Here is a 24580-nt window from a genome sequence, read left to right as displayed (position 1 = left end):
CAGAAAAACCCACTAATGATTAACTCATCATACCACCTCGCACCTGAAGAACTGAGAAAGACATAGGCCTTATGGTTAGGATTATGAAGATTATTTTTAAGCACCATAAGGCCTATAAGGCTGTTGTTATAAAGAACACATGATACTCTGAAATATGTAAGAAATGCTAATGCATTCACCGAATTAATAGGTTGTAGAGTAGACGATTTAAGATTTTTAAGAATTTGTTATATTTCCAAAAATTATATATCTGCCTTGTGTAAATTATTGTACATATTATATAAATTCAGCTATATAATAATCAATTGAATGACAACCTGACTCTTAAATTCGTATTTCATTTTTTATTATAAATGAAGAGCAGCGGACTAGCGCTCACATGATGAACAGACGCGCTCCACACAAAGACCTACCGAACACCTGTAGCGCCCTCTAGTGGCTGTCTGCGTGCGTTGTAAACCAAAGGACATGGACAATGGAAAATAGCAGTATTTCAATAGGTCGATTTCAAATATAAGCTGCATTCTTCATCTTGTAAAGTCATCGCAAAACAACTCTAACTGCAACTTGGAATGTAAAAGTGCCACTTGTAATGATCACTTTGATGAAAAAAAAAAAAAAGCATTAATTTCTTCCAGTATGATATAAGTGATCCAGTTTGCGAAGTGACTCTTCTAATCATCTCCTCCACACAGGCTGAGCAGGGCCCTCTGGTAGTCCCCCTTGGTGTGTTCCTGCACAGACGACAAAAGAAGGACGTCGGATCAAAACCAAACCATAAAAAGAATGGACTCTTAAGCGTGTATGGTGGTCTGGAAACACTTGGTGGATTGTTGTTCATACTCACGAAAATGGTCTTGTGCAGAGACTCTCCGTATTGGGTCTTGTATTCCCCACGGATCTTCCTGAGGTCCACCTCACAGCGCGACACCATGATCCGGGTCAGAACCTTCTCCTTCGCCCCTTTGCACTGAGAGGGGGGGGGGAGGGGGGAAAGAGGGGATCAGAAGAGCACGGAGCTTACATCGGACAAAGCACATTCTGCTCAGTTCCTGCAGGAACGTACATTTATCTCGTTTTTAGATTTAAATATAATCCTTTCCCAAAAAGTGTGGGGCTTAAATAAAGCACTGCAGGGAGGGAGGGGGGAGGACAGTATTTACCTTCATGGCGTCGTTGAGTCTGCTGGCAAAGTACAGCTGCTTGTTTTCCAGGCAGTCCACTACAATAGAAACAGCAGACAACAGTTACACAAAGACGTCATTGTGGTTCAACACTGAAAAAAAACACAAAACATGCAGCAAGAAGCCCAAGTATGATCCATTGAGATATTCCAGAACATGTTTTGGCAGCTGTGGTAGGCGAGGTTGGCATACCTAGCGTAAGGAAGGACTTCTCCAGGTCACCTTTGACCTCCTTGCGGATGCTCTCCTGCATGTCGTATGGGCTGTAGCTCTTGTACTTCTGGAACACTGAAACACACACAAACACACACACACACACACACACACACACTGAGCTATGGTGATCTATTCATTTTACCTCAGACTTTTACTAAGGAAACAGCTTTTGCATCATATATTTAACTAAGTGTCGCTCCGGTTAAAAACACAGACACAAGACCAACACAAGAGAAGAGGAGTAGCATACCTTTCTGTAGATGGGGCGCACTCCTCTCAGAGAGGATGGATATCCAGCAAGCTACATCCGTTCCTTTTCTCTTCACCCCGGCTTCGTAGAGAGCCTGCACACACCGTTTCATTGAGATGGATAAAAGGACCGTTTTACAGACTCATTTAGTGACATAGACATCAATATTGACAATTCTGTAGCACATCAAAAAAATAACCCTGAAAATGGTGGGACACTTCAAACGTTTCTTGAAGCGGATTCGTTTTAGCCGTTCATGTTCTCAGATCCAGCTGAACTCACCCTGGCGTCGTCGTCTATCTTCTGGTAGTCCACGATGCTGGACGGGTCCGCCCTCTGGCCCTGCTCAACACACGAGAGAGAAGGGAGCGTCCGGTTTAGCTGCCTGACAGGGGACTGTGAGCCGTCAGGTCCTACCGGGGGCCCCACCAGGGGTCCCAGCGCACCTCCTTACCTCCACGAGGGCCAGGAGCAGCTTGGCGAAGTTTCCAGACGTGTCCCCGGCCACGTCCTTGTCCAGGTCCTTCTTGAACACTGTACAGAGCAGGGTTCAGAAGATGTTAACGCGTGTGTGAGGGAATTCAAATTCAGAAGGAGAACAAGAGTTGAACTGTGAAGGGATATGGGAGTGTTGGTTAAGCAGAGCGGAGTGTGTGTGTGTGTGTGTGTGTGTGTGTGTGTGTGTGTGTGTGTGTGTGTGTGTGTGTGTGTGTGTGTGTGTGTGTGTGTGGTCCAAGGATTCTAGTGAATCCCTACTTGAAGAGTAGTAGTTACACTTGGTAGTACTTACACTCCTTGTACACTCTCTTGATCTCCAGCATCTCTGCTTTGCTACGGGAACACACAATCTCAATGAGTGTCTCCTCGTCAGTTCCTAAGCCCTGAAGAAAACAACCACATATTTTACATTAATAATTGATTAATGTTCATATAAGCCATTCTTAACATATGTGAAACTCTGTAGGATACTGTTTTCTTTCATGCTTAAGGATACAGAAAGCAGAAGACATTTATCCATATCCTCCAACAAAACCGGAAACAAGGCTTAACCACGCCCCTTGTCGTTTCTGGTTTCCGGCTCAGACTGTACAGTCCCTCCCCAGAAGTTCCGCTAAAACAGCAGGAATTCTGGAGCCGAAATGATCGAATCTCAAACAGTCAAAATGTTAATGCCTCCCAAACCACCAGAGGGCGGTGTAACACCGAGTGTGCGTTTACCTTAATGGAGCCTCTGATCACGCTGGCATCATACTGCGCTGTGCTCTTCATCAGACCCAGGATCACAGACTCCAAAGAGCCAGAAAGAGCATCTTTCAACGCAGGGATCATCTCCTTAAAATAGAAACAACAGACACCGATGAGGTCATTTGTAACTTTGTGTTTTTCTGAACCACACCAAATCAATCCCAGACAGACATTATCATTATCACTTCTTGGGAGAGACTTCTAGGGAAAGACACATTGCATCCCTAATCTAGATGGAGGGGTTCCCCTTTTTTTTTTTCTTCTTGAGGCTTCCTCCTTGATAATTAAGGGAGTTTTCCTTTTCTGTTTGTGGTTGTTAGTGTAAGGGGAGTGTCATAACATAAGAGGTAGAGAGAGAGAGATAGCCCAATGTGATTAAGGACAACAGATATCTATGTGAATTGAACGAGGCAGGTCTAACGCCTAGGTCCTCTTGTGCTCTACCTTCTTGGCTCTCTTCTCATAGGCGAAGGCAATCTCTCTCCTCTGGGAGTAGGTCCTCTTGGTCAGAATGTCGATGATGGTGCTCTCATCCACTCCTATAGCGCCAAGAAAAGGAGAGGTCGTTAGAAAAGATAAGAGGCTCTGCGATGATCAATCGTTTCCATGATTAAAGATATGTTAATGAGACTCGTAAAGAACAGGATTGATGAGGTTACTCAAGTTGAATGACTCATGCTAACATAACGGTACCACTGTTATGTCGGCATAACATTGGCACGAACGGTGGTTCTTTCTTGTGATAACAGTAGTACAAGGAAGCAGGTGTGATGGAGTGGGTCTGGCTTTGAGATATTCCTAATACTGCAACAATCCAACGCTTTGAAAGTAAACATGTGCCGGAACTAAATGCAATTATCCCCCAGCCAAGAGCCCCTACCCTTGGTCTTGATGGCGGTCTCTATCCTGGCTGCGTCCGTGCCCGGGTCAAAGTCCTTGAAGGGGACCAGGGCGGGGTAGGTGGGGTCCACGGTCTGAAGGAAGGCAAAGGAAGTCCTTATAATAAAATAATAATCAAATAATAACTTGGTTCAAAAATAGTGCTGTGAGTGTGTGGTTGAAGCTGAGCAGGAAGTGTTGTTTGTTTCATTGTTGTGGAGACAGATATATACAGGCTACTGCATTTCTATGTGCCATTACCGCTGCGTTCAGGGACAGCTGACCCAGAAACTCTGATACCATCGCCATTTTGATAGTCCTGGAGAAAAAAAAAGTCAGTTATGAACTCCAATCTTATTTTGGTGAATCATCACATGCAGCCCATAAAGTTACATCTATATGCAATATAGAACTGTTCCAGCTGAGCTTTTCAGAACTGGTTTCCCCGTTGTGCTGAACATGTCACATTGCCTCAGAGCCCCTGAAGCACTTGGAAAAATAAATCAAGTTAACCGTGAGTTCAGGCAGGGAGAGAGTGAGTCATGAGGCTGCTGCCATCCGATCACAAGGACCACTTTCTTCGACTGCTCTACTTGCAGGAACCCAGCAGTGGGATTACAACAGAATACTCAATCATCACGTCAGACTATTTACTGTTCCTGAGCTGGGAGGGATCAGAGGCCAACCCTAGGAACACTAAAGGCCCCCAGATGGTATCATTAGTCTCCAACAAACGGGGGTTCCTCTGGAAACACCAAGAAGAAGCCCTACTGCGGCTTGGACAAAACTGTATTAAACAGCCTTCTAAAAGTACAAGAGCAGGACCTTGAAGATAATACAGGGGTGTGGGGTCACCACACTTAACATTTGACGTATCCAGCAACTGTAATAGACCAGACACACAGGGGTCACCTCACTCAAGATTCAACGTACCCAACTGTAATCTCAACAGCAATATACAACACAGGCTCTCAAACATGCAACACACACACAACCCCCATCTGTCATGTGAACTATTTCAATCAGTTTGAGCTGCCATTCATTGCGTAGGTTATCATGAATGGGAGCTTACCTGTGTTTTGTCCCGACTAGAGAAGTGAAGCAGCTGTACAGTCCTGGTTCCTCGGTGAACTGGGTGTGGTTGTTAAATACCATCAGGGGTGCACACTCTGCAGACCGGGATGTGGCTTCCAGTGCCTCCTCCTCCACTCTGCCCAGCCCACGCCCACTTCAGTGCTTCCATGCGTCAGGCATGGCTGAGACCCCACCCTGTTCCACCAGCCTGGCCTGGCCGACCAGAAATACCCCCGCCGCCACCGGCGCTGAATCACTGTGATTAATGCTGGATTTAAGTGGAATGAACAGAAAAACAGACAAAGAGATACAAAGCTAGCAAGGGAGCAAGTGGCATGGAGACACGGAGACACAAGTTTACCTAACTGAGTCTTAGAAGAGAACGAGTTTGTATAGCATACTTAGACAGGTTCTGCAACGTGGAGTGAAACAAATCCTAACTTTTCATAGTGTACAACATGAACAAACCAATGCAGACCTTTTTTTTTTTTTTTTTTTTACAAACAAAACAGATTTATTATCGACATTTTCAGTAACAAAAATAGAGAAAACTATCTACGAATAGAAAGCAACACGAGTGAGTTCAAGTGCTGGGTGTTGGCGGTGGGAGTGGGACGGCTGTGCTTTTCGCTTTGGCTTTTTTCTTTTTTTGTTTCTTCTTCTTGTTCTTGGTCTTGTTGGCACCGGCCCCGGGCTGGGCCTTGGTTCTGCTGGACTGGCCCGGGCCACGGTTCCCTTTCCTGGTCTGCTACAATAGATAGTGGGGGGGGGGGGGGGGGGGTGGAGGATATTACTCAATGGCTGCTGACAAACATACATCAGAGAGGTGTTACAGTTGAGGTATTTTACATTCTTCTAGGTGATTGATTAAGGAGTCTCCAAAGAACGTTTTGTAATGTTTCTGAGGCAAGTCAGGATGTCACAATTTAAAGAATAATAATTGTATGCATCGTGAGCAGGGCTTGATAGATAAATATAATGGCGTGGGGCGAGAGTGAGTGAGTGAGTGCGAGTGTGAGAGAGAGCGAGTGTTGAGGGAGAGCGAGTGTGAGGGAGAGCGAGTGTGAGGGAGAGCGAGTGTGAGGGAGAGCGAGTGTGAGAAAGAGCGAGTGTGAGAAAGAGCGAGTGTCAGAAAGAGCGAGTGTGAGAAAGAGCGAGTGTGTTTGAGCTCTGACTATAGTTGAGAATGGATATGTACTTAGTGGTCACAGTAGCATCATTCTTTACGACCCGTTTTCCCCTGACCACAAAGTCCTTCAACCACGACAACAGAAGAGGCCAGGTGCCTGGGTGGGTGGTTACCGTGGGGACCTCTCTGGGGGGGAAGGTGCAGGGCACGCGCCAGTGGCTCCTGTGGAAGGGCATCACCACGCTGGGGTCCACGGGCAGCCAGGGAGCGGGGGCGGTGCTGGGCCGGGGCAGGGCGCCGTGGACCTGCTGCAGGTCATACGTGCCCCGCGTTACCTTCTCGCTGGGCCCCGCTTTGAAGATGGTGACGAAGGGCTCCCCGGCCTTATGTCGGATCAGGTAGCGGCCCTCCTCCAGCCTGCGTGGGGGGGGGTTGACACATCAAGGAGCTCCGGCTCCGTCCAAAGGAGACGGAGTAAAGCCACACAGCAGAGGGCTACAGTACCAAGCTGGATCTGGCTTCCTCCCACCCTCTGGAATGGTGAGAGGTACGGAGGAAGGAATGCAGCCCAGTGTAACGGCCACAAAGCAGTCGGGGCCCGTTCTGAAGGCCCATTGTGGAACTCGCCCCAAAACAAGTCTAGCAACATATTTTAGCATCTGGATGTGGGTCGTCTGAGGCCTGAGACTATGTCTATGATCAATACAATATATATATATATATATATATATATATATATATATATATATATATATTACAGCTGTCAAGCGATTAAAATATTTAATTGTGATTAATCGCATTAATGTCATAGTTAACTCTAATTAATCGCAAATTCTTTTTCTATGCTAAATATCCCTTGATTTTTTTGTCCCATAATTCTTCTCATTTTAATTCTCTTATCAACATGGTGAAGTGCATCGGCTTGCCTTGTGCAAATGATTTTTTATTGATAACATTGGCATATACACTGATCAAAACAGGACGATACAAAAAAGAGCCTATAGTGCAATTACACGACTGCTTTGAACAAATGTCATTTGAACATAGCAGTCAGGCTACTGCTTCTTTGTTTTGAGCCAAAGAAAAAAAATATATATATATATATATTTTTTTTTTTCATAAAATAATTGCGTTAATCGCGCGATAAAAATTTTAACGCCGTTAAATTTGGTTTGCGTTAACGCCGTTAATAACGCGTTTAACTGACAGCTCTAATCTCATAGTTAACTATTATTAATCGCGATTAATCGCAAATTATTTTTCTATGCTAAATATCCCTTGATTTTTTTGTCCCATAATTCTTCTCATTTTAATTCTCTTATCAACATGATGAAGTGCATCGGCTTGCCTTGTGCAAATGATTTTCTATTGATAACAACATTGGCATATACTGATCAAAACAGGACGATACAAAAAAAGAGCCTATAGTGCAAATAAACGACTGCTTTGAACAAATGTCATTTGAACATAGCAGTCAGGCTACTGCTTCTTTGTTTTGAGCCAAAGAAAAAAAAAAAAAAAAATATATTATTTTTTTTTCATAAAATAATTGCGTTAATCGCGCGATAAAAAATTTAACGCCGTTAAATTTGGTTTGCGTTAACGCCGTTAATAACGCGTTTAACTGACAGCTCTAACACTATATATATATATATATATATATATATATAGTGTTGGGAAGGTTACTTTTAAAATGCATCAAAAAAAAATGTAACATGTAACGTATCCCGTTTCATCACTCAATCTGCGTATTGTATTCTGAATACTTGGATTACTTCCACATTGAATTGCATTTTATTAGTGTAGGAATGCGGCATCAAATCCTGCTTACTAAACAGGCCTATTCTGGTGTGTTCTTCTTTCAAACTGGCTGAATGTGTTGGGCCCAAGTCTCCCTGAAAGTGAACTATTTTATATAATTTGCTGTAGTGGAACAAAGACTATAAGGGTATGTTCATGCAAAAGATATTTGCTATTACATCAAAAAAAACAAACACTGAACTAAGTGCATAGGTGAGAGAGAGAGAGAGAGAGAGAGAGAGAGAGAGAGAGAGAGAGAGAGAGAGAGAGAGAGAGAGAGAGAGAGAGAGAGAGAGAGAGAGAGAGAGAGAGAGAGAGAGAGAGAGAGAGAGAGAGAGAGAGAGAGAGAGAGAAAGAGAAAGAGAAAGAGAAAGAGAGAATCGTTCAATCATCTGCATTTTATTTATGTGTGTTTTCCAGCATACGTTTTATGTGGGTGTCTGTCCAAATTCCCAGACGGTCCGACAATTTGCTGCTAGTCTTGGAGTTACCGCTAATCAAACAATAATTCCCATAATGCGCGCGGCTGAGCGGGTGCCTGTTACGTCCAAAGAGGCATATGCTTTGTAGAACTGGATCGGACCGAGGTGCGTTCGCTTTCACATCACAAGCGAACCGTACCAGGGTTCGTTTGGAAGCAAACCGAGACCAGCTGTTCAGGGAGGTCTTGGTCGGCTGATTTGGTTCACATCGATGTGAGGTGGTTGCATTCACACCAACGCACCGAACCAAGGAGACCAAACTCGTTTAGTGCGCACTAAATGCTGTTGGTGTAAAAGCACGAAAAAACTGCTGAAACAGAAGTATCGTCATGTAATCCATTGATTTCAACAATGTAACTGTAGTCTAAATACCAACTATTTAAATTGTAACTGTAACGGATTAGTTAGCTATAAATTGTATTCTGAATACGTAACGCCGATACATGTATTCTTTTACTCCCCAATACTGTATATATACATATTAGTGCTGTCAAGTGTTTAAAATATTTAATCGTGATTAATCACATTAATGTCATTGTTAACTCACGATTAATCGCAAATTCTATGCTAAATATCCCTTGATTTCTTTGTCCCATTAATTTTTCCTCATTTTAAGGCTCCTATCAACATGGATCGGCTTGCCTTGTGCAAATGTTTTTTTTAACATTGCCATATACTGATCAAAACAGGACGATACAAAAAAAAAGGAAGCCTATAGTGCAATTAAACCATGAACATACAAACATACTGTATGGTATTATAATATGCCCTTACCCGGTGAGTTTCTTCAGCATGTGTTGCAGGATGTTTAGGGACTTGGAGGGCCTGATGAAAGGGAGACATAACCGTCAGGTCAGGGGCGCTGCTGAAGGCCATCTGATCCACATCACCCATTTATTCACACGCCGACGCAAATTGTTGCCAGGGACTTGTTGACGGGTTGTGATGAAGACGATCACTAGCACACATTCACTGTGCTCCGCCTTGGCGTGGAGGCGTTAAGGGCCTGGTAACAGCGGGCTTAAAGGGATACTTACCTAAAATCACAAGAGAGTTTCTGCTTCCAGTCCTCTGACAGCATTCTTAGCAGGGCCACTTTGGACGTGTGCGCGTTGATGTGGGCTAGGGAGAGAGGGCAAGAGGGGGAACAGAGAGACAGACGGAGAGAGACAGAGACACAGAGAGACACAACATGAGACAGAGAGCCAAAGAGAGAGACAGAGAAAGAGATGGAGACAGAAAGAGACAGAGAAAGAGACATAGAGACAGATACAGAGAGACCGAGAAAAATAGACAGCGAAAAAGAGACAGAAAATGAGAGACAGAGAGCCAAAGAGAGAGACAGAAAAACAGACGGAGACAGAATGAAAGAGACAGAGACAGAAAGAGAGAGGCACATTTAGCAAAATATCAAGGGGGTGCTATACTCTCTGACATGAAGACCTTTATTTGCTTGTGAACAGCAGCGTTCGCCTCCTCTAAAGCGATTAGCCCAGGCTGGTTTGTCTTAGTGTGGGTGTACGATCAGGGCTGCTAGCTAGCTCATCACATGAGACGCCTTGAAATAACCCTTGCTCAAAGACGTACAGAAGAAAAGGGATCCGTCCCATGGCACACCATGTGACCTGTGCAGAGGAAGTCATGGATTCGCCTGTCCTGTTGCAACCGTTACATGATTAAGTCAAGCTCACCCATCCCTGTGCTATTGTGTAACACTCTAATGACATCACATCCCTCGTCCACGCATAGAATAAACTGCAGTTAAACCACCTACAGTTTCAACACTCTCTATCACTCAGTTCAAATCCAAAGGTTGATTGAATTGTTTTGATAGGCAAACGCCCTTCTCATGTATTTCCAACAAAAAAACCCAGGCAGATGTCTTTGGGGTGGGTCTGGCGTTGGCGTGGTAGCAGATGCACAAGGCATCATTATGTCTGATGAGGTCTTATGTAAACAGGGATTGAGTTGGAACTCTGGCTCCACCGGAGCGTATAGGATCCATCTCTTGGGGATATTTAGGTCAGTACACAGGAGGGTCTGCTGAGCAGTGGGTCCTACACCCCACTACCTGGATCCCAGGAGGCTGTTACGCACAGCAGTCAGTAGCTATGACAACACCAGATGAACATTCCACGGTGAACATAAACACGTGTTTTCAAAACATAGTGGGGGGCGAGGGGACAGAGGAAAGCAGAGTGGCTGAAGTTATGCCCAAAACAAACCTTCGAACAATACTCAACCCGAGATCTGTGAGCTGTATCCTACGTGTCACTCCTACAAGCCTGAAAATGGCTGTAGCCGTGGCAACATCGCAAACTCCACCGCCAAACAGCGAAGCAGAGCGATGAGTCACCTTGGCGCCGCTCCACTGACTGTGTGGGAGGATGTCTTAGGCTCACTGGGATTTTCCCTCAACTAATATAAAATCACTACAAAACCTACTTGCAACTATTCTAACAAGTGAACTACATATTATTGTGTGAAATACACCTATATTATTTTGATACATACGTTGCTTTTTTTTAAACGGAATATTCCTGCTTTGAGTGGGCCAGGCACAAACAGGGGATCCAAAATGGTTTGTTGTACCATGAGTCAACCACAGATAGTAACATCAGCAACTCTGATGAGGGCCTTTAAGCCTCAGGCATCCCTGACCCAGGCTCTGTCACTACCTAGTCATTATCAATGCAAAAAGCGGCGTGATGAATGAGTAGATGGGGTGTTTACCAACGTAAGAGACGGTCGAGGAGTGGAGCTGTCGGTGGGCCCACAGCCGACAGGCCTGGCTGCTGCTGAGAACCTCCACGCCGTAGGTCAGCTGGTGCTCCAGCTTGGGCAGCACGTGGACGGGGACGTACTGCCAACCAGGGAGGGGAAGACATTTACATCAAGGGCATTTAGCAGACACTTATGTCCAAAGCAACTTACAACCATTCATACACGTACTCACACACCTACATCGAAGTCAACCATACAGATTGTCGGGAACAGTTGGGGTTAGATGTCTTGCTCAGAGACACCTCAACACTCAAGTAGGAGGAGCCCAGGATTGAACTTGCAGCCTTCCGGTTACAAGTCAACCCACTCTACCTCATCCGCTAAGCCGAGAAGAGCCTCATGAGAAGACGTGCTGGTATGTTGTCTGTATACTAAGTTTACCAGGCGGGTGAAAGTGGTGTAATATTCACCCGTCTCCATTAAAGTGCCACTACGTCACCTCCAGTAGGTCCTGGGACGTGGTGACATTGAGTGTCCACCCAGAAGGCTGCTCTATAGGTCAGTCTACCAGCTGACCCAGTGGACTGTAGCAACTGGTAGGCTTATTTATCCATGCCACATCTGGGTGGACCGTCCCACTTGTGATGCTACAGAGTCGCAGGGCAGGACAGATTTATCTACTGCTTGTAATGGCCAATCACACCCTCACCTGGTGCTAAAATAGGGGCCTTTTAAAAATGTAATACGTGCTACTCGGAGAGTCACAAGGTGTATTGTAGAGATGCATCAACGTATCGACTGCTATTCGTGTTGCGGACTGGCTGATGTCTGTCTGTTGTTGCACATCAATAGCTAGCTAAATGTTACGCGTCTGACTTTCAGTTTGGGAGAAGATCCAACAGGTGGTAGGCTGCTATGATACCAGCTGTAACAGCCGCTGGCTGGAGATGACTGACGGCATGATGACACAGGCGGGAGGGGGCCGTGCGTACGTTCGCTTTGTTTACGAATAAAAAAGATCTGAGTGTGGCAGTGTTTCGCTGTCTCGGAGAAAGGGCAGCGATTTGCAGTTTGAAAGACATGTTCCAGCGACCGTCCAAGAGGAGAACCACAACTACGAATTTGAACACATCAGATCTCATCAGCCATTTGATAGGCAGACAGGGAGATATAACAATTACCTGAAAGTCGATAAAATAACCGGAAAATGAACCGGAAACCAAGGAAGCAAAAACCACCACCAGCAAGTCCGTGGCGATAACCACAGCATATGAGAAAGGCGAAAAAGTTCCCCACGGACAGTGCCAAAGGGACAGGGATCACTGACAGGGCGATGGAGAGCATCGTATAAGATCTCTGCTGAGGGGGACGTAGGCTTACGAAGCCAGATGGAGGATATCTCGCCTCGCTACACACTGCCCAGTCGTTGTCATTCTGCTGACGTCTGTCTTCCCGAGATGTACAACGTTGAGGCCACACACATTCATGAGCTTCTGCTCGTGACATCACTGCCATCAGTTTACAACTGAAGTATGGGGTTTCGGATGTTGGCCCTGTGAGCAGGCCTAGCCTAACGGCACTGGATTGACTGAGATTTGAACTTGATAAGAGCAGAGTTACACTCCCAGGAGTCACGAGCTCCCACTACGCATCTGCTATCTCAGAGGCCTTGGAGAAAATATTTCAAACATGGAAACTAGACAAAGTGCACGTGTTCATGAGAGATAACGCCAGAAATACGGCAGAAATTAGGAATGATAGTTGTCTGGCCAGCGCATAAACCCGGACGTAGTAACACTTTACGCAGTCTGCAAACAGACATGCACGAGCAGTTAACTTCCAAGCCTCTTCTATTCCATATCTTATTCCTTCCCAGCGTAACGCAGCTGTGAGCGATGCAGTACTGAGTGTGCGAGCTGCGGCGGGGCTCTCACCCGGTTGATGCCGTTGCTGCCGGCCCTGGAGTACGTGAGTGCCAGGGAGCTCCGCACTAGCACCAGCAGGTTGGCCAGGCTGTACAGCTTGTAGACGAGGCTGCCCTCCTCCGGGGCCTGGTAGTCGCACTCGTCCTCCGCTCTCTCCTGCAGATGCTCGGCGAGGAGCTCTGCAATCACAAGGCACACGCACGTCTTTATTGGTACACGTGTCATGTGGGAGCGGGTTGGGAGACAGGTCTGCGGGAGCTGGGACCAAGGAGCCGGAAGCATGCGGCCTTTCGGGACGTCCCACGACACATGATCCCTTCGAACCGCTATCCTGCATTTAGCGTTCAGGTGTCATCTTTATGAGAGGGATGGGCTCGTTGGGAATAGAATAGGAAGGTCCTGGTGAATTCGATTTAAGGGATTGTATGGTTGACATGTTAAGACACTTTGCCAACCTGGAGTGCTCCTTCAAAGCATAGATGTAGTTTGTAGTGTAGAAGTTTTTGTTGGTCTTCAACTTGTAGAAGCCACTTCTAATAAATGTAGAAGTAGTTGTAGTGTGTTGCTAGTCGCCCACCGTGCGTTGCAGTGTGTGCTCATAATGTTTGACTGTATTGCAGAACTGAAACACGCCACCCAGGCCTGACCTAGAGGCGAACGCCAGCTCGTCACGGGGGCCACTCACTTCTGTGCTCGGTGGTACTGGAGGCGTGGTGGATCACAGGAGCGCCGCCGCCGCCGCCGCCGCCGCCGCCCTCTCCGTCCTGGTTCTCTAGGTACGAGGTCACGCACGGCTTGACCAGCGAGGTGGGGTGGGCGTGGCCGGAGGATGGCGGCGGGGAGAAGGAGCCCGGTGCCGGAGTCGCCGCCGCAGGGGGGCATTTGGCCTTTGGTTTGAGCATGGCGCTCTGCATGCGCAGGATCTCTCCCAGCTGGTCCCCCGGCGCCGTGGCCATCTTGGGCCCGTCAGCTTTCCTGGGTCTGCCTCGCTTCCTCTTCGGCGTCGGGATGCTCGCCACAGGGCTGAGGTCGGCGCAGCTCGCGGTTGCCGGGGTTTCGAGGTCAGCCGGGACCGCGGGGTCGTCGATGACCAGCACCTCGTCCTCCGAGTCGCCCGTGGACGCCGCCGGACGCCGTGGGAGCGAGTCCTCCCTCACGGGGTCCTTCGTGTCCGTTGGCGTCGTGTTTCCTTCCTCCGTCTCCTCCTCCTCTTCCTCCTCCTGGGAGCTAGCGGTGGTGTTCTCACAAGCGTGGCCTCCGTCAGGCAGAGCGACCTTCTGCACCGCTGCGGTCTTCTGTCTCTTGAGCGGCTGAGCGGCCGTGCCTCCGAACGTCTCCAGGTCGGTGACGTCCACGTGGCTGAAGTCCAGGCCCCGGCTCTCCGAGGCAACCACCCCTCTCTTGGAGGGGTCCTGGATTCAGAGAATAAAAAGCAGGCGCACCACAAGATCAAAGTCGTCATTCGAAATTTCGCCCAGCATGTGGCTACCTGTGTCTACGTACGTGCGGGGGGCCCAGCTTCTCCGTCATGACCAGCATGATCTTCTTCTGGCCGTGGTTGTTCAGGGAACTCTTCAGACTCTCCTCGTGGAAAACCAGACTCCTCTCTCCGGCCGTCACCTCGGTCTTCAGCAGGGGAGGGTCGATGTACACGGTCTTCCTCTGCAGTGCTGCGTAGGGAGCCAAATTTAATCATGGATTTGCAACGAGGGATGTGAAATAGTGCCACCATGTGGCCATACATTACCCATGCACACATTTGTTCCAAAACCATCCAAACATGTTTATATTAACACGTATCTTTGGTCTGCTAGGGTATTCATGTATTCATATACAAATCGGTATACAAGACCAAAATAGGAGAAGTATGTTTCATCTATTCCATGGTCTTATTTTCGAGCTCTGTCAATTTTCTTAGAAAAATACAAAGAAACAATTTGTCTAGGTGCTATGCACGTGTTTTTAATTGGGGTCATATCTTTTATATTCTTCCAGCAAATAATCCACTCAAGACATTAGATGGAAAATGATACCTTCTGAACTTGTACTTTGACATGTATTAAGTAGTGTCAGTCGTCGTATCAGTGTACATCCTAGGAAGTGTAGCTGAAAACATCAGTCATTTGATCGTCTCCTGTAAAAACAGATTGTGTAATAAAAATGTTTGACCTTTCTCCGGGTCTACTTTGACCCACACAGGAAGCTCCCAGGACGTAGAGAACTCGGGCCCGTGGTTATCCAGCAGGGTCACCAGAGCATCGTGAGTCAGGCACACATGGGGCTCATAATGGTGGCTAAGCTTCTCTGCATTACCGTCATCGCTGATTGCCTTCAGATAGACAACCCAGAGTATAAGAAAAAGGGAAGAATAATTACACATAATCAAACACTATACATTTTTTGTTGAATTAAATCAACACAAATAGCAGCAAAGTCCAGCATTCAATGCACATTGGAACACCCCACTCAAATAACTAAAAACGACTTACATTGTATAATGACCTTCAGTAAATATATTGCATGTCTTGTGCACCCCCTGGTGTACATTTTCACAAATTGCACAAGCTGCAATTGTTATAATAATAGGCCTCTGGTCATGAATCCCGTTTTAGCTGGAGAACTATACATCTTTGTGGCATACCTCATTAGAGTAATTACAAAGAAGACAAGGCAAAGGCTTACAGCACATTTGTCTCTGGCTTTCTTCGCTGGGGGATTTTGTGATGAAACACTTTGATAATCGGTTGCAAGCTGTGCGTCAGCAGCCACTATATCATGGTCTCCAATATCCACACTGCCCTGAAGAAGTAGAAAAGAAACATACGCAGATAGAAAGTTAGTGAGGCAGGAACAAAATAATAAGTTTCAATTTAAATACTTGTACATGTGCACAACATGAATCTGAAACCATGCAGTTAGCTATACTGAAGAACCGGGTCCTTATCGCTTACCATTATAAGGAGCTGTTTCTCAAAGGTTAGAGCCAGTCCCTGATCGAAGGTTCCTCCTGTCAAACTAGTCATCTCACAGATCTGGTAGAGGTGTGGCAGTGATGCTAGATTCTCTATGCAGGCCATGAAGAAATCCTTAAAAAATGCATTGTGCATAAATTAACTGGGATGATATTAAATTGGTTATTGAAAAAGGAATGCTGTTTGTTGCTCTTAAAGACTCAATACCTCAGAATATTTCAGAGCCCCTTGGGAAATGTATTTGTAATCGTCAGGACACAATTTGGACACATTGTGGAGGTAGTGCATGAACTCTGCAACTTCATTGTTGACTTGTTCCTTCAAATTCTAGAATGCAAGAGTAGAATGATTAGGCATCACAGCGACAAACACAATTAAAACACAAAATAAAGAAACACAATCCAGAAGCCAATACATACCGGAGGAGGTTCCCTGGGCTTTTTACTGTTCATTATATACAGATATTTCTTCTGGTCTTGAATGGTCAGACTGGAAATGCACGGATAAGGCAATCTAGGTTCTGGGAAATCTACTTTTTCAACTACATTATCCTTAACCTTTTTGCTTTTTTGCTTTTTGGCCTGTTTGTTGTCATTGGGGTTTTCTGTGTTCTTTGACCTATGATCATCGCTGTCACAGTTGCTCAAACCCCCATCTTCGTCTCCCTCATTCTTGTTGTGGCTGTTGGTCAACTTCACGGGAACCTCCGTGGGTTGGCTGCGGTGTATTTCTGCATCTCCACCATCACACGGGGCTACTGCATCTCCATTATCTAGAGGGCTTTTTTTTTTTTAAAGGGAGAGTCAAAAGTATTACAAACAAGTTAACTCCGTGTGAGTCCTGCTTGGTGTCGTGTTATAGTGTCAGCAATGTACCTTTGTGATATCTCCCAGAGTTCTTTAATAGTGGGCGCGAGGGAGTACTTATCGTATAATTCTCTGGTGAAGAACGGCGTCTCTGGGACTGGAATGTCTTCCCTGACAACACAAGTCATACAAAGACAGGCTTATAAAAAGGAAGATTTCAGAAAATACACACGAAACTAAGCAACTACAAGGGGCAGCTAACGTGACGTTGGCTTTACACTGACTATTGGGGGTAAGCTCTGACAGTATCACACTGACTAGTGGTGGTTAGGTCTGACCGTATTACGGTGATTACTGGCGGTTACCTCTGACAGTGTTTGAGTTGCGTGTTTGCAAGCTAGCTGGCTCGTTAATCTAACTTCTATCCAAAATAATTTACACATTAGCATGATTAAACTCACCACTGCAAGTCCATTGTTGTTACACATTAGACTCGATTATAATCGAGATATCGTTACAAACTGACATCTGCCATACGGTATTGTTATGGTGCGTCTCTATAAAAGCGCCCCAGAAACCGCACTGGATTAAAGTTCCTGGTTTGCAAAACCCGTCAATCTTACTAAGTTTGAGTTTAATTCTTCAAGTGGTTTCAATCCTGTTTAAAGATCATTCATAGCCTATGATAATAATATTCAACTATATAATTATACAATTTTAAAATCTTAAAGTCAATAAATCAATGTTAATATTAAACATTGTATAACGTTGTGCATTTCAACGTATTTGAATAACTGAATGCAGTGAGAAATAGAGAAAAAGTACAATGAAAAAGTATGGTGCTATTGGTTTTATTTGGATGTTTCCTAACAAAAGGGTTAGATTAAATTCAAATTTAAGAACTCTGAGAACAGGTCACGCATGTACCAAGGGCCTTATCGAAGTCCTCATGTTTGCTGTGGTGGATTGACATTTATATTATGTATAGGTAATTTAATTCAGGACTGTAACTTGGATGTAAGGGGGAGATGAACAAAGAAGGCTAATGAATTAATGAAGTTCAGATGCTATTTGGTGAATTTTATTTTTTTAAAAGAGAAACAGACAACATAGAAACAGTCAGGAAAATAAAAGCCCATTACAAGCAGTAAATTTTATTATGGGATAACAGCACATAAAGCACATCTAAAATCGATGTGGCCAATGCACTTTTAATAAAGGTAATATTAAAGGTACAGTTTCTAAGTACAATATAACAACATTCATATTAGAATGAAAAGTATTTAAAAGACAACATTAAATTTCTTATTTTTCTTTACAGCTGTATTTACAAAATGAATCAAAATACTTATTTTCCATATTTAAGAATAAGACAAGAAGGAGCAAAACTACATTTGTGAATAGACTACCCGCTAAAGAGAGTTTAAAAGAGCTGGATAAAAAGGTACATGATCATCTGTCCCCCATTTCAACATCAGTAGCAAACATGTGACTTAGAAATTCTGTGAAGACCATACACTAGTTTGATAGACCATAGTTTGTACTGCTTCTGCACGGACACAGACTCCGCCCCCACGCCCCTCCCACCCCGCTGAGCTCCTGCGGAACACAGATCCGGAAAGTAAACGCAGGTGTGCTTGATGCTTCGGTTTTACAAACAAATACAAATACTTGGTATACAATGCATTAGTCAATATTCTGTAGTCAGTGAAAAAAAGGTGATATAAAACAGAAACGGTAGCCTAAATGAAACAGATGTCGACTGCCTGTTAGTTTATTGTCATTTTTTTTTCCTTTTAAATTACGTTTTTGTCTATTATTGTTGGTGTTGCTTTGCTCTGCTGTTATAGACCATCGTTAAAATAACCCACGTGGTCACGGGTCTCCCGTCTTTATGCTAAGGTTGTTGCATGAAATTTACGCTCTGCCCATATTGTACATGAGAAAAACGTTAACCCTGGTTTAAATAATATACATAACACATTAGAATATAACCAGACGACATTTTAAGCATTTGAGAGTGAGAGTTAATCCCTCCCATAAAAAATACATTGTCACTTCAGTACACACTGAAAAAAAACACAGAGACAATCAGACCACGTGTGCGTCAGGTTCCCCGCGAGGCACACCGTGTGGTACATTGTGAATTATTGCGAGGGTAATCGAACTGATCAATTGCTACAGAGTGGAGAGGAAAGAAAAAGAAAGGTCATATTGATCTTCGCGCGGTTTCCGTTCATGTACTTTTTAAATAACACTTCGATGTGGTGTCACTCGTAAAAAACAAAAACAAAACATCTGTTGGTGGGTCAGTTTCAATGGGGGCTAGAGCAGACTCTGCATCTCGCTTCTCCGCATCTAGTGAAGAGCTACGCCCACAATAGAGGTATAAATACTTATAATTATCTTAAAATCCTGATCCTACTTCCCCAGTAAGTGGTTCTCATACAAAAAAGAAAAAAAAGAAAAATAACCCACAATACTGCAGTTTCTTTTTTTAAATATAGCAATTTCTCCGAACCAGAAAAGCAACCTTAAATAGCTTGTTAATTAGCAGACTAGCTTTGCTCTAAGTGAGAAGGAAATATGCTCCTTACCCAAAGACTAGCACACTGATACAGGTACCTGCTGGGCAATTTAACCATTATCATAATCATTATTGTTATCATTTATTGAATCCTAATATCAATAACACATTAATAGGCAACAAAATGAACAGACTTATAGGACGGCCTGGCAAGGAATCAATACTCTGGTCACAAAATTAACTTACCCAGAACCACACTTAGGGAAACACAAAATAAGCGAGTGGCACGCCCTATTCCCTATCAAACTAATCCTAAAAGAGGGAGGCCAACTAGAAACAAGTTATCGTACATGGTGTCCTCGAAGAAACAGATAAATATTTGCACCGGGTAGGCCGTAGTAGCAGTATTTTTACCTCTTACCTATACAGACAGAAGTTACAAAGCTACCTTTATACATGTGATCAATAATATTAAATAGGATGAGTGGTGAGGAAGAGAGAAAATAAGAAAGGATAGGGTTCATGTTAAGTTCTTGGCTCTCCAACCTGGGAACAGAATGGGTCAAATATACAGATGGGAGACAAAATAATGTATTAGAAATCAACACAAAACCGAACAGAAGATAAACAAAAGTGATAAATAAGAGGTGTATTTACATGCAGATGTTTGAAACCTATATGCACAAAATTCTAAAATAATACACCACATATATTATTGCTCGACATTCGATTATGGCTAAAAGCTGTTTTTCATCCTTTTTTAAACTATACTCTTAATTGTATTTTAATAATAAAACCTTATCAGTTGTGCTTTGGAGATGTATTTTCATCAATGTAATGGTATACTTTCATTATTCTGGCCGATACACTCTTTCTCCCTCACTTCTTACTTGACAAAACACAGATCTTCAAAAACTTTTGGTCAGAACCACTTCAGAATTTATCGTCCAAAACTCAATTTCAGCCTGAACCATAACTATTGGCCCAATAGTCCGTTTTGCTGAGAGACCAGTCTGCATTTTTTGCCAGTCATCCAAAGACCAATGAATTGTTGAAGGTGTGCCTGTCCCACGTATAAACATCTTGTAATGGATGGGAAAAGCTCAGCAAAAAATTGAAACCGTTTTTTTATAAGAAAAAAAACCAAGACCAACAGACTCTGTGTTGTGTCATTTGACCCTCTGTTCCTGCGTAATTATTAAAGCCTTGTCTGGGGGTTCTTTCATTCTCAAACGAGGAATACAAACACATATACACGTAAACACACGCACACACATATAGTACTATTGCTTTTTTTTTTTTTTTTTTTTTTTTTTTTACAAACAGAGCAGAGACAGAAGGACTGATACAGTTCACTGTATATACATCGATTAAAACACACGCTGTCTGGTTATGTGCATATTATTGTAATGTATGCAATACTGGCCAAGTTGCTGACTAACTTCCTCTCTGGGAGAGTCGAAGGAGTAAGAGGGCTTTTATTACTAGTATTTGTTTGTGAGTTTGGGACCAGAAGTCCTTTGCAGAGAATGCCACAATTGAGAGGTGTTTGTAAATTATGTCATGAGGACTGCACTATAGCCGTTACACAGCAGAGACCCGTAATTGTAACACAACCATGTCCTGTATTGTGGAACACAATACTGAGGGATGAAACATGTTCACTGTACGAAAGATGAAATTAAAGACTACCCACTGGTAAGTATTATACAGTTAATAAAATTATACCAAAATATTGACTTGTTTCATGTCAATGGAGTTTTTAGGCCTATTAGCAATAATTAATGGCAGTAATCTTCTTAATGTACAATTAAATAATTTTGTTACAAAGATAAAACTGCCTGACGGCGAATGACATGATATCAGCCAGTCTCCCTGGAGCGCACTCTGTATTTTTAGACTGAACGTTGAAGCGTTTCATGTGGGGAAAATCAGCCACCGCACACTTCAAACTGTCAAAAGATGACGCAACCAAGAACATAAATATCAACAGAAAAGAGCTGCTTCTCCAGTCCACCTCCCTGAGCATGTAACACCTCGTCCTCTGCTCTCCTACAGGGCCTGCCGGGATTGTCTAGTACTCTTCCACACAGGGGCTTTTATGTTGAGGTTTACGAGTGACTAGGGTTTGTGCATATCCAAATGGCCTTGGACCAGAACAGAGATTATTACTTAAATACAGCATATCTACTACGACTCAAACACAACGGATTTAGTATTGCATAAGAATATTTGGTTTTTCTCTTCTTTTTCTTTATTAGGTTGACCCTGATGACTCCATTTGAAACTTGAAATTTTAGATTTTTTTTCTGTGAGGAGAATATGCCGTGTTTGTGAAATTATGTTTTTTTCACAAGGTAATGCGATTTGTGTTTTTACAAATGTCTTTGCATTGGATTTCAATATATGAGGGCAATGTCAGTGGTTGAAGGCCCCTTAGGAAAGAAAATAGTCACAACTCAGAATGCATAATGTCAAATAATAATCTCCAACGGACAAAGACGGTTCCATCCCTGAACTCAAACTACCCTGAACTACCCCGAATGAGAACTAGAAAGCACCTCAAAATGGCCTCTTGAACAGAAAGCATTAAAGAAACTCTTCCCTGAGGGGTGACAGTACCAGACATTAACGTCTTGTACAAATTGCACGGCAGAAGAATGTGCAAATCAAACCAAAACAAAACATAAATCAACGGAATCTACGCTAATGTCTGTGACTCAAACTGTTAATGTGTCGTGATGAGATTCTTGAGGAATACAAATTGTTGTTTTTGATCTTCTGGCAGGTTATATTTGTAGAAGCTGCTAACAGTTCTGGAATGTCTCGCTGATCCACACTACATCGAGGACGGCTGTGAGTGGGAAGCACAAGCAACAACTACGTTTGGCACATCCAGGAATTTTCTTTTTTGTTTTTTACAAATTGAACTACCACAATGACAAGAAAGACACAAAAAACTGGACAAAACAGAAGCACAACAACAAAGCATTCTGAAAATAGCACTTGTCCTACCATTTTTATACCTCTCCCCAAACCGTACGAACAACAGCTAAGCTAATTATTGCGGGAATATACTTAAGTGCTACCTGACATCTTTTCCTCTCCTTCCATCTGTTTCACAAGTTTAACCAAAAGATGGTACAAAAATAGAAGCTTTACGACCAGACAAGGCTTTGAATATTCACTCTATTTCCTGTATGTTTGTGTGAGTCTGTGTGTGAGTGTGTTGATGCATGTGTGTGTGTGTTTTTGTTTGTGTGTGTGTATGTGTGTGTGTGTGTGTGTGTGAGTGTTTTCTGTTTAGTTGTCACAAGACAGAGGCTGCAGAAAGGAGACAAGGATGAAGCATAACTAATAAATACTGGATTCTATATGTGCCTTAAGGTAAAAAAAGAAAGTTTTGTTGATCATACCTTCACTTTTGATTGTTGTGTCTTTACTCTCCACTAGATGGAACAGTTGTATCGACGGGGAAATGGACACACCTGTTGTTGTTTGGTGTCTGTTGTGTATTTTTACAGCATCCAATGTTCCTGTTGGACCTTTGTTGCAAGATTGCAGATCTTAATCAAACCAAGCTAAATAATTTCTGCAAAGAATCTGCAAAGGGCATTTGATATCCCAAAAATATCTTAACTATGCAGCAAAGGATGCAGGTGTGCTGTCTTTAAAGCAGATACACTCGTACATGCCCTTCCTAAATTCACTGCTCTTAATAATTCGGCAAAATAAAAAAAATGTGAGATTGTTAATGCTTTCTTTGCGGTATTCTTTTGTGCAATGGTGGATTGACAACTTTGTGAATCTAACCTGTCTCCTCCTGCAGATCTCCGAATCTGACCGGCCAAACAGAAGAGGACGCCCGCACAACACCACACACCTATAGACCCCGTTCGCAACCTGCAGCTCCCAGGTTAACCTCTGTAACTATGCTTCAACTTGTATTTCTTGTGCACATGCAACACATCACTAGGTAAATATACAAGTCTTAAATTAAAGAAAGGTGCAAATAAAAAGTGCCTTATCAATTCAACAATTAAGAAGATGTTCCTAACTACTAATATCATACATGTTATTTAAAATAGATTCTATAAACATTACTTTTTTCTGTATAGTAAGTACTTATGACCGTATACCCTGTAGTACATTATAAAACAGGTGGAGTGGACCCTTTCCATTCAGAAGGATTAATAGCAAATGGCCTTACATGATTTCACTATGCTACCACGGTGGATGGAGTCATTGACAGCTAAAATCATTAGAATTTGTCAAGAATTACCACAATTCTATGCTTGATCATTGTTATTTCCTTATACGATTGTCCATAGAGAGTTGCTGTGCTCTCAACGTCGCTGTGTTTTCATCATTAAAATGTGTCCAAAAAGACCAACCAAACAGAATGGGGAACGGGGCTGAACTCGACCACAATGTCCATATTCGCCAGCCATATATTTTTCATTAGGACTTTTATGTTCTGGTCTAAGAAAACGTTGGTTTAGCCACTGTTAATAAATAGATGTGATATTTGAGCTATGACTCTTATTCACTGATTGTTTTGGTATTTCAGGAGTGCAGCTAAAAGTAGTATTTCAGTAAATCCATCCACATTACCAGAAAAAAAAACATCAGACAAAAACGGAGGGATCCCGATAGTTAGGCTGTTAACATGAACTGGAGCGGTCGAGCTCAACCCCTGACCGAAAAGAAAAAAATCCTCTGTCCCCATATACTTTTTTTTCTGTCAGAGCAATGGGACGGGGGGGGGGGGATGGGGGCGCAAGTGTCACACGCACATCTTCCAAACAAAGAACCATATTCAGTGAACGTAAACCTCAATAAGTGAACCGATTTAGCCCTCCCTGCCAAGGTACACGGGTACGTTGGAACAGAGCGCCGCCTGTCTGTTCTGTTTGTGCAGGGCACAGCTAAAGTGTCTCAGATCCCTCCTTCACATTCCCCTTACGGTGGTCACGCCGGCCCCGGGGCCCCCCGGCCGACTACCCGTCCACGGGCAGGGATTGCTCAAAGTCCGACCCGAACAGCTCCTTGTATAAGGGGGGGAAGTGGGCGCGGACAATGTCTGGGTATATTGCTTTGAAAGCCGTTAGCTTCTCTGTATGCCTGCTGCACAGCGCACGCAGCGTCGATACTTTGCATATCAACTGTGGAGAGAGAGAGAGAGAGAGAGAGAGGGGTGAGAGGGAGAAAGAGAGGGGGGGAGGGAGAGAGAGAAGGGAGACAGGCGGTTAAGATTCACGGTGAAGCATGAGGGAAAGGAGGAAGCAGAAAACATTGCTCCCTACAGCGCATTGCTTCTCGCAGAGGCACAAACAGACTGGTAAATATTGAGACAAGCTCCTAGGC

General features: G+C 43.8%; 3 protein-coding genes across 6 annotated transcripts in view; all 3 read right to left on the bottom strand.

Annotated features, from left to right (window-relative positions):
- Positions 1-324: 324 nt before the first annotated feature.
- On the bottom strand, positions 325-5153 carry LOC115550677 (annexin A2). The gene is made up of 13 exons (XM_030365931.1): positions 4847-5153; positions 4036-4093; positions 3776-3869; positions 3340-3434; positions 2869-2982; positions 2441-2531; positions 2105-2184; positions 1933-1992; positions 1651-1744; positions 1377-1472; positions 1164-1222; positions 848-970; positions 325-734 (listed from the first exon to the last, which is right to left on the bottom strand). Exons 1-13 carry the CDS (start codon positions 4927-4929, stop codon positions 675-677), a joined length of 1107 nt encoding a protein of 368 aa, XP_030221791.1. The 5' UTR covers positions 4930-5153; the 3' UTR covers positions 325-674.
- A 174-nt stretch (positions 5154-5327) lies between these two features.
- On the bottom strand, positions 5328-17258 carry ice2 (interactor of little elongator complex ELL subunit 2). 3 transcript variants are annotated; one of them, XM_030365928.1, is made up of 15 exons: positions 17148-17258; positions 16756-16857; positions 16300-16660; positions 16088-16207; positions 15860-15994; positions 15591-15707; positions 15078-15237; positions 14412-14578; positions 13594-14320; positions 12918-13087; positions 10993-11122; positions 9297-9381; positions 9034-9084; positions 6151-6394; positions 5328-5596 (listed from the first exon to the last, which is right to left on the bottom strand). In XM_030365928.1, exons 1-15 carry the CDS (start codon positions 17159-17161, stop codon positions 5432-5434), a joined length of 2748 nt encoding a protein of 915 aa, XP_030221788.1. In that variant the 5' UTR covers positions 17162-17258; the 3' UTR covers positions 5328-5431. The 3 variants fall into 3 exon arrangements, with proteins under 3 accessions (XP_030221788.1, XP_030221789.1, XP_030221790.1); XM_030365929.1 differs by having other exon boundaries at positions 5328-5593; XM_030365930.1 differs by lacking the exons at positions 5328-5596; positions 6151-6394 and adding an exon at positions 8157-8541.
- A 2070-nt stretch (positions 17259-19328) lies between these two features.
- Positions 19329-24580, bottom strand: part of roraa (RAR-related orphan receptor A, paralog a) — a 180120-nt gene continuing 174868 nt past the window's right edge. For both annotated transcript variants that reach the window (XM_030365062.1, XM_030365063.1), the window contains one exon: positions 19329-24378. In XM_030365062.1, coding sequence (XP_030220922.1) covers positions 24214-24378 — 165 coding nt within the window. In that variant the 3' untranslated portion in view covers positions 19329-24213. The remainder of the gene's footprint in view (positions 24379-24580) is intronic.

The sequence above is a fragment of the Gadus morhua genome, chromosome 9 (genome assembly GCF_902167405.1).
Source record: "Gadus morhua chromosome 9, gadMor3.0, whole genome shotgun sequence".
Taxonomy (NCBI): domain Eukaryota; kingdom Metazoa; phylum Chordata; class Actinopteri; order Gadiformes; family Gadidae; genus Gadus; species Gadus morhua.
This window is presented reverse-complemented; position numbering and strand designations above follow the sequence as displayed.

Bases quoted from the DNA above. Each gene is read 5' to 3' on its own strand.
- LOC115550677 (XM_030365931.1), bottom strand. From the start codon at position 4,929: ATGGTATTTAACAACCACACCCAGTTCACCGAGGAACCAGGACTGTAC. The intron at 2,185-2,440 runs GTAAGTACTACC...TGCTCTGTACAG, and splicing joins CAAGAGAGTGTACAAGGAGT to TGTTCAAGAAGGACCTGGAC. The intron at 1,223-1,376 runs GTATGCCAACCT...TTTCTATTGTAG, and splicing joins GAAGTCCTTCCTTACGCTAG to TGGACTGCCTGGAAAACAAG.
- ice2 (XM_030365928.1), bottom strand. The intron at 16,208-16,299 runs GTATGTATTGGC...CTTGCATTCTAG, and splicing joins AGCCCAGGGAACCTCCTCCG to AATTTGAAGGAACAAGTCAA. The intron at 5,597-6,150 runs GTAACCACCCAC...TATCTATTGTAG, and splicing joins CCCCCAGAGAGGTCCCCACG to CAGACCAGGAAAGGGAACCG.